General features: G+C 35.5%; 1 protein-coding gene across 6 annotated transcripts in view; it reads left to right on the forward strand.

Moving 5' to 3' along the window:
- LOC121322230 (serine/threonine-protein kinase tousled-like 1) overlaps positions 1-3941 on the forward strand; it is a 41101-nt gene extending 37160 nt beyond the window's left edge. For all 6 annotated transcript variants that reach the window (XM_041261892.1, XM_041261893.1, XM_041261891.1 and 3 more), the window contains 6 exons: positions 202-291; positions 562-731; positions 1226-1361; positions 1593-1704; positions 1830-1937; positions 2213-3941. In XM_041261892.1, coding sequence (XP_041117826.1) covers positions 202-291; positions 562-731; positions 1226-1361; positions 1593-1704; positions 1830-1937; positions 2213-2380 — 784 coding nt within the window. In that variant the 3' untranslated portion in view covers positions 2381-3941. The remainder of the gene's footprint in view (positions 1-201; positions 292-561; positions 732-1225; positions 1362-1592; positions 1705-1829; positions 1938-2212) is intronic.
- The last annotated feature ends 5382 nt before the right edge of the window (positions 3942-9323 follow it).

A 9323-nucleotide genomic window follows, 5' to 3' on the forward strand; every position in this document is an offset into this window, starting at 1 on the left:
TTAATCAGCAACCATGGCATTCAATTAACAAATAAGCCACAAAAAAAAAGCCAAAAGAGAATTGTACTGTGAAATGTGTGTTTATTGCAATGTATGTGTAAGTGATGGCTGAATTATTACAGTAATGGTGTCTATACCACTCTTCATGACCCACCAGAATGCTTCTGATTACATTTAACAGTAGTTTTACATTTCTTGTAGACATGCGTGCCGAGAATATAGGATACACAAGGAACTGGATCATCCTCGAATAGTGAAGTTATATGACTATTTCTCACTGGACACAGACACGTAAGTATAGAAGCAGATTTCCAATTTCATTGTTTGTTCGGTGAGGAAAGTCAACTCATGGGTTGGGCAACGTTGCTTTCTGTGAGAAAGTCTGAACATGACATGACTGGGCATTTGTTATCATTTAGTTCAATGTTTATTACTGATATTAGCTTATTAGCACTGTATTCCTTTTCTGTTTCTATTCATTTTTTTACGCAGGTAACACCATTGGTTGCTTGTGTGTTTTTTTTTTTTTTTTTTTTCAGTCATTATTTTTATTTTTTTCAGGTTTTGTACAGTGTTAGAATACTGTGAAGGCAACGACTTGGACTTCTACTTGAAACAGCATAAATTAATGTCTGAAAAAGAAGCCAGGTCAATAGTAATGCAGATTGTAAATGCACTACGATATCTTAATGAAATCAAGCCACCTATTATTCACTATGATCTCAAACCAGGTGGGTACAAACATGGCTACAAACCTTACAAATTGGGATTTGCCATTCTTTAGCTAAAGAAAACCTAATCTCCTGAACAAATGTTACATAACCTTTTCAAATCCATTTTACTTGTTTCCAAACAATTCAGTCTGATACGATATTCCCCTTCGATTATGCCACCAGAAATGCTTTTTTCATAAACTCCTATTTTTAGTTTTGAATGCAAGTTGTTGAGAGTATCAGAATCTGGGGAGGTATGGGGGGAAGCTGCATGCATGCATACATACATGCATACATACATGTATGTTATGGTGAACCTTTTTCATGATGCTGATTTTCTGTTTACAGCCTTGGCCAGGTATATGTTAGTAGGACTAAATACTGTTCCTTTGTGCATTATTTCAAACTGCAATAAGAGAAGGTGGTGAGATTTGTATATGTATCTAGATTGTTTGTGTATATGGTGCTTCTGGTGATACTTGTCTAACTTTTTTTAAACATTTTGTGTTCAGGCAACATTCTTCTGGTGGATGGGACAGCCTGTGGTGAAATAAAAATCACAGACTTCGGTTTGTCCAAAATTATGGACGATGACAACTATGGGGTTGATGGCATGGATTTGACGTCGCAAGGAGCAGGCACCTATTGGTAAAATATCTATTTCGTTTTTATAGTATTCGACTACAACACTAGCAATTCCTCCATGTAACCATATAATCTGACCTAATTTGGGTATAATATTGTTGTCTTGCATAATAGTCCATTAGCGACCACCTCATCAGTGCAGCTTTTGGGATTTACATTAAATATTTTAAAAAATGTGGTGCTTTTGGTTTTTCAATTGAATTGAATGTTAAACTTGAAATTGTCTCTTCTCAGGTACTTGCCTCCTGAGTGCTTTGTAGTTGGCAAAGAACCACCCAAGATTTCAAACAAAGTTGATGTCTGGTCAGTAGGAGTAATTTTTTTCCAATGTCTATATGGAAGAAAGGTAGGTTGTTGAATTTCTTTGTGAAATTGTTGTTTTTTTGTGTTGTGTGTTTTTTTTTTGTTTTTTTTTTAATAAAATGAATTCTTTATCTGCTTAACTCAACGTTCATCTATTCTGTCTTTTAGCCATTTGGCCACAACCAGTCCCAGCAAGACATCTTGCAGGAAAACACAATATTGAAAGCCACAGAAGTTCAGTTTCCTGTCAAGCCAGTTGTTAGTAATGAAGCAAAGGTAATACAACTGGAATTTTGATGTGAAAATACCAAACATTCCACATCCTATAGCACAGTACAAAAAAACTAAACTAACCTCAATGCCTTGCTGTTAGAATATTTATTTACGTGTGTTTTTGCACCGTTATCCATGATCATAATAAACGTATATGGTCTGTGTGGTGATGGGTTTAGTACTTCAGTGACTGGATGCATGTTTCAGCAGTGCAGATGGTCTCTTGCAGGTACTCTGACCAAGTAATAGTTTTAATGTATTTTTATTTTCTGTTTCAGGCCTTTATAAGGCGCTGTTTGGCGTATCGAAAAGAGGACCGGTTTGATGTGCATCAGCTGGCTAGTGATTCCTACCTCCTTCCTCACATGAGGAGGTCCAATTCTTCAGGAAATCTGCATATGGGAGCACCTTCTATGCCTCCCACTTCAAGTATAATTTCCTACTGAGGGTTCTTACTGTCGACCCAATTCTGGTGTGATGTTTCGAGCAGCTTCCTCCTGCAAGACTTGGTGTGGAAGAATTGTGTGTGGAAGCAAGTGACATGTTTGAGCAGATCTGTTTGGGCCGGCCCTTGTGAATTCAGAAAAAAAAAGAATGGATGTATCGAAGATGAGTTACAGGCACCTTCCTGACTAGCTTGTGCTGTATTTGGGGGAAGGTAATGTGTGCCTCCGTAATGGAAGACTTTTTAAAGGTAACAGTGATTTAGAACACTGTGGTAATAGCCTAAGTGTGGCACTGGTGTCTGTTAAAGGTACAGACTCTTGAAACAAGAGCTGGTTGATTCAGAGGTGTGTCAGTAAAGGCACAAACACTTGAAACAAAAGGGAGAAATGCAAGCGTGCTGTTTTAATGCAGAGGAAATGGTGCCTGCTTGGGGGTGAATGATAAAACAGCAAAGTCACTTATTTCATGAACTGTTCTTAGTTTGACAGCATAATTCTAACTCAGTAATATGTTTACTATGAAAAAACACCACAGTTGTTTTTCTATGGCTTCTGTAAAACGTTTTGTTTTTTGTAAATTTCTTTTCAGAGTTTGAATAGCCATGGGAAATGCTGTAGAACTGTACTGTAATGTGAGTGTGCAGTCTAAAAATAGTATTATTTATGCCCAGGCAGGGTCTTGTTTTGCAGAATGCACAGAACGTAACCAAATGTAGGCAATGTATAGTATCCTATACGGGATTTTTTTTTTTTTTTTTAATATCTGTTGGCGTGATTGTATAATACTGTACAGATATAATTTCTGGTTATTCTTAAACTTCAGCAGTTAAATCCTGTAAAGTGTTTAAAACAACCTTTTTTTTTCTTACTGAATATTTTCATTTCTATTTCTTCAGAAGCATTTATTTGCTGCTATTGATGTCGCTTTTACCTTTACTAAGGTTGTATGATCTACTTGAGGTACAAGTTGTACAACAAAAAAGTTACAAGAAAATCAAGGCATGTTCTAACTTTTGTTGGAAAACAAAAACAAACATTCAAAGCAAGAGCTCATTATGCTTTTGGCAGTTCGGATGTCTGTTTTATCTGGTCAGTCCTCAGACAGTTGCAGCAGTTCGTTGCTACCAAGTAGGAGGTCTTGCATTATTTAATATTAACCTGGTGTCAAAATGCTTTGAAAACCTGACACTAAACAAGTTAATTACAGACACTGTTTTCCATTAACCTGCTTTGTTACCATTACTGTGAATTTTAAAACTGCCTTGTCCAGTACAAACTATTCCTCGAAATCCAGTAAATACATACATGGTATATATGTTCTGTACATTTCTGTGGTCGGTGTCCTATCCATTATACTGAATGAATGCTTTGTTTGTAATTTCTGTAAAGGAGAACCTGGTACCACAGGTTTCACTTTAATGTTTAAAAAGTAAGATTTTGCTAACGGTTTTGATGTTGCAAGCTTCCTTTTCACTGTATATACAAAAGAATAACTGTCTCTGAAGGTGCTGCTGAAATTGTAGAGAACGTAGCCAAAAGAGTAATAAACATTAAAAATGAATTTTTAATACATTGGTTTCAGGTCTTTTTAACATTAATAGTTTTTTTTTGTTTGTTTTTTTTTTGTGGCATTTTAAACACAGTAGTTGTAATTTGTGTACTTCGTATTCCAAATCAGTCATACAGGGTTTTTATTTATTTATTTATCTTTAAGCATCATTCTTAACCATTCCATGAGGAATACACAGCTGTATTCTATGATTCTCTTGATCAAGTTTAATAATGGCTACTATCCAATAAATGTATCATTTTGTGGCGACACTCGTTTTCACCTCTGGCCACTCACATTAGGCGAGAATGGATAGATTGTATATGGGTTGCATTTGCAACTCAAGCACTCATGTTTTTTTATGGCCTTGGCTGTATGCATTACTTAATACACAATGTACACAGAACAGTTGCCTGTCCTTGATTTGGATAGAATCCTACCAAAAGTAAGCCATTTAAAAAAAAAAATCTTGTATGCCTGATAGGTTTCAGATTTTATTCACAAAAAAAAGATATTAAATGTTTTCATCAGTGAAAGAATGTAACCATTTTTTTAGAATGTTAAACCTCATTTGCAGTTTTTTTTAAATTCATGTTTTTAATGCAGATCTGGGGGGTGGGGGTGGGGGGTTAACACATTTGTGAACACAATTTTTCATTTTTGTGTTTTACATAAAACAAAACAAACCTGAAAAAATAAGGCACAATTTCGTTGAGGCGGTTGTTTTTACATTACATACCCCATTGGTGCTTGCAGATGGTCCACAAACAAATACTGTGAATTAAACAGTTCTGGTGCAGTTCTATTTCTCTCCTGTTTCACTTGTGCAGCGAGCGATGGAGGGGGGGTGGGGGTGGGGTTGGTCGCTGACAAAGCCTCGCCTTCAAACAGTGAGCACTGTCTCTACCTTTATTATAAATACCTTACTGTTAAATATGTGGAGGGCTCGCTTGTGTCTTAATAACTAAGTCCTTATTTTTTTATTGGTCTGCATTGCGTAGCTGCATACCAATTGTACAGACACCCCTTTTTATTTTTTTTAAACTTCTTTTTTTTTTTTTTTTTTTTTTTTTATATAACAAGGAATTAGCTTTTGTGTTTGTTAGCATAATTTCTTACATTCCCCCCCCCCAGTGGCCCCCCATGGTAAGTAACATATACTTCGAAGCAGCAGTCGAAACACGAACGCAAATTGCTTTGTAAATGTTATAATTACAACCATATTAAATGCTTGGTAATCACATAATAACCCAAAACTAATGTGGATAAATAGCTCAAGTTCAAGAGCTCTTGCGTTGTGTGTGCTCGTACTGAAAGTATTTTGTGTCGCTGCTTTCATAGGTTTTGTGTTTAGGCTTAGTAGTAGTCGTCGTTGTAGTATTAAAAGGGAGTGATTTTCTGATGTAAACAAGTTGAGATCCAACGGAACAAGAACATTAAAAGACAAGACATGCTGTACAGCATTTATTTCAGCCCTTGTGCACAGGTAAGAAAAAAAAAAAAAAAAAGGATTTCACTTGAAACTAAAGTATTTTACTTCAACTTTATTTAACTGGATACTTGCATCAAGTTTCACAGACCCTATTTTACTGTCCTGACTTTCTAAAAAATAATTATTTACCTAATTTTGCTTGGCAGGTGCTGTTTTGTTCACTCAAGTATTGACATCTATGGGTTTGTGAAACCATCAGTTCAAGTTCACTTATTTGGTTTACATTCTTATTTCAGGTGGAATCTGAATCTTCACTTCATTCAGTTTGGGTTCCTGAGCAAAAAAGTTTACATGGCAGCCGATCCCAGATTCCTGCCACCTTTCAACTTTTTTATTTTTTTTATTTATTTTACTTCTCACTTTCATTTCTGAATAAGTATATACTTTTAATGTAAGCTTTAAAAATACATTTATTTATTTATATGTATGTGTATTCAGGGGTGTGGAGTTTTGAAAAAAAAAAAATTGATTGTCCAAGGGACAAAATGCATGAAACAAATCTACTTGCCCCCTCCCTGTGGCACAGAACAATATATGTGGACCCCGTACTACAAAAATGTTATTAATCATAAAATATATTTTTAAACCGGTATGCACACTGGACAGCCATTTGGGTCTATGCAAATTAGGTATTATTAGGTATCAGTTTGATTCGCTAACTGTGTTCACCAATCAGGAGTCAAGTACTTTTAATGTAGCTTGTTTTATCCGATCAGTTTGTCAAAGGCAAGATGTTACAGTTCCATTTCCTTGCCACCTGGTTAGGGTTTTTAAGAATATATCATAAATGTCTATTTTTGCACGGGGTTATGGTTAATCTGAGTAATTTCAAATAGATACTTAGCTGTCTTTGGTTTAAAAAAGAAAAAAAAAAAGAAAAAAATATATACTTCAAATGGCCATTCTATGAAATGGCCACACGATAACAGCACTGGATAAGAAATGAAAGCAGACCATGCAACTGTGACTTTACCAGGAGAGAGCCTTGGCAACTCTAGTGCTCCTCAGGCTGATTGGCTCCCCCTGCACACTACACACCAGTGGCTTTAGCAAGAGAGAGACTCTGGGACCTCTGATCTTCCCTGACTCATGACTCCCTCTGCACACCATGTGGTTGTGCCTTTACCAGGAGAAACCCCTGTACTCCCCTTCCCCCAGTGTACTATTTGTATTAACTGTAGCTGTTGGGACACAATGTCTGGTATTATTAACTGTATTAATGCTCCGTGTCTGGAATTGGAACATTGGTTACACTCCAGTCACATATAAACAAAACACGATGCCAGCCCCCTGGCCAACACTTAAAATAACAATCATTGCATTTAAAAATACCCCTCAACATCACATCACTGGAAAGGAGAACCTTAGCAACCTTAACACTTTACACAGCCCCATTTTTTTTTATTTTTTTTTTTTACTTGTTTTCTAATGTTTAAAAAAGAAAACAATGTATAACTTGCATGAAGACTACTACAGACCAAAGTAAATGTAAAAACTAAATTGGTAGCTTTTCAAGAAAACATGTTTGATCTCTGTTACATTTTTTGTAATCAGGTTGCTCAAAAAAAAAAAAAAAAAAAAAAAAAACACTACCACTAAACTTCAGCAGGAAATGAACCTGGGAAACAAAATGAAACTTTTTTTTAAACAAACAAATATTGTAACAACTCATCTGTCTTTGTGCAGGTGAATGTACCACTGTATTCTGGTCTCAAGTTTATTTTAAGAACATGATCGTGGCAAATGAGGCACCAGACTTTCATTTATTCACCTAGTGTTTCTTTCTAACTTAGTCTCTCATTGTTTTTTTTGTTAACTGACTTCATTTGTTTGCCAAGTGCTTTATTCTTACGGTCTTAATGTGTGTCTCACTGACTTAATATGTGGAAACACAATCAACATTGTTAGTGTAACCATCATAATTTCTTACAGTCACCACCTTGATTTACCTCAGGAACTCAACTCCAGGAGCTGGATTTGAACTGCCGTCTTCAGGAAGCAAAGGCCATGGGATTAGCTCACTGCCCCACAGGAAAGTATTGGTACACTCAACACATTCTTTGAAAATAAAATAAGGTGTTCACTGGGATTTGAACCCAGTCTCCCAATGAGAACAACACAGTATCCTAGTGAATTAGCCTACTGTGCCATCTTGCTTGCCTGCTTTTTCATTTACTGTAAAGGACATTAACCAATTCTTTGAAAATAAATAAATGAAGGAGGAATGAGAGTGCACACTTCTGGAGTTGAGAAACGTGGATCTTGCACAATTGGACTGCAATATTCCTAAATGTATTCTGCATTTAGGTCTTCCTAATCCTCTACCAGCGCACTCATTTAGAGTGAATTTCTGATTCCACCTGCCAAAATTCATTCACTGAGTTTTCTTCATTATTTAAACCCAGCTGGCAATAACAGAATGTCTTTGCTGGTGAATAGTTTCTTAAAACCAAGTCCAAGAATTGGCTTTTTGAATTTCCTTAGTGTTCAAGTGCAGTGCTTTGAATCTTTGTTATATATTTGCCTATAAATAACTGCACACTTTACCTGACAATCACCAAGGTTATATGTTTTTCTCACCTATGTTTGATGGTGCTTCAGGAGTGACTAAATTCTAGAGGCTTAATTTAGATCAGACCTAATATTTCGTAAAATATAGTTTTTGTACATATTAGTGCTTATCTTTAAAAGGATTAATTGACACGCAAACAAGTTAGTATTGAATATTGATTTTTATTTTTATGTGGAGTACTAATAAAAAAAAAAAAACTAAACTAAAAAAGCAAGGGAATGGACACAATTAGACATCTCTTAAACCCAAAGCAATACCAAAAACAGAACAATGGTCTTACTATATAGTGCTTATAACTGGATTAAGTGCAGTATACATTAATCTTTCTGGGATTTCTGCCTAGGAAACAACACAGCAAATAGATTTTTTACTGCACACAAGTGCAAAAGTACTATTGCCTTCTACAAACATATGAAGAGGGGTTAAGTAACCTCTTTTCACAGTTAATAAAGAAAATAGTTTTTCTTTCATCGTAAAACCGAGGCTAATGAAGGTACACATTGGTTTTCTTGCAAGAATACCGAAATCCACCTGATTGCACAGAAATAACAAAGTTAATTTTTATTTATATTTTATTTATTTATATAGTAAGTAATTAGTCAAGTAGCTGAAGACCTGTATGTTGTTCTGCATACTGTCCCAAGGAAGATGAAGCAATACTACCCTACCTCATACCATTGTTCAATCCAGCTAGGTCATGTTGGGTAACATTGCTCCTGTGTTTCTATAAATGGAATCACTCCAGCCAATCGCACACAATAGAAGATCGCTTGTGTGATATTCCAAATGGAAGTCAGGATTTACTGATTATATCCACCATCTTATATTACCTTTATTCATTGCTGAAACTTGACAGTTTCAGATATCCCCCAGGAATTTAACTACAGCTTCTAACATTTTCTTTCCAAAAGGAAAATAGCTGGCTGTTGAAACTGAAAGCAAGTCTTTAAATATTATAGCTCTGTGTTAAATGTGTTATACAGTATCACTGTTGGCTAGAGATTTAGTTCCTTGGTCCATTGTGAAGGTTATGATGTCCATTTTGCCAAACTGGATTGTCCTCAACTGGAGTCAAAAGAAGAAGAAGAAAAAAAAAAAGTGTTTTACAAATAATGTAAAAATATCTTGTAGCATTATGTTTTCTATCCTAGCAACAATATTAAAACGTTTGAAATGTCTAAAAAAAAATCGGAATCTTATAAGACTAATCAAATAGTATTGGGCAATAGTATCCCATGCCAGATTGGCTCAAGCACAAGATTCTACCTATTGCATTTCCCGATTATGCATATCAGATCCTTTTTAAAAAGCAGTGACACCTGTGGTACGT

Source organism: Polyodon spathula, chromosome 10, assembly GCF_017654505.1.
Source record: "Polyodon spathula isolate WHYD16114869_AA chromosome 10, ASM1765450v1, whole genome shotgun sequence".
NCBI classification, from domain to species: Eukaryota; Metazoa; Chordata; class Actinopteri; order Acipenseriformes; family Polyodontidae; genus Polyodon; species Polyodon spathula.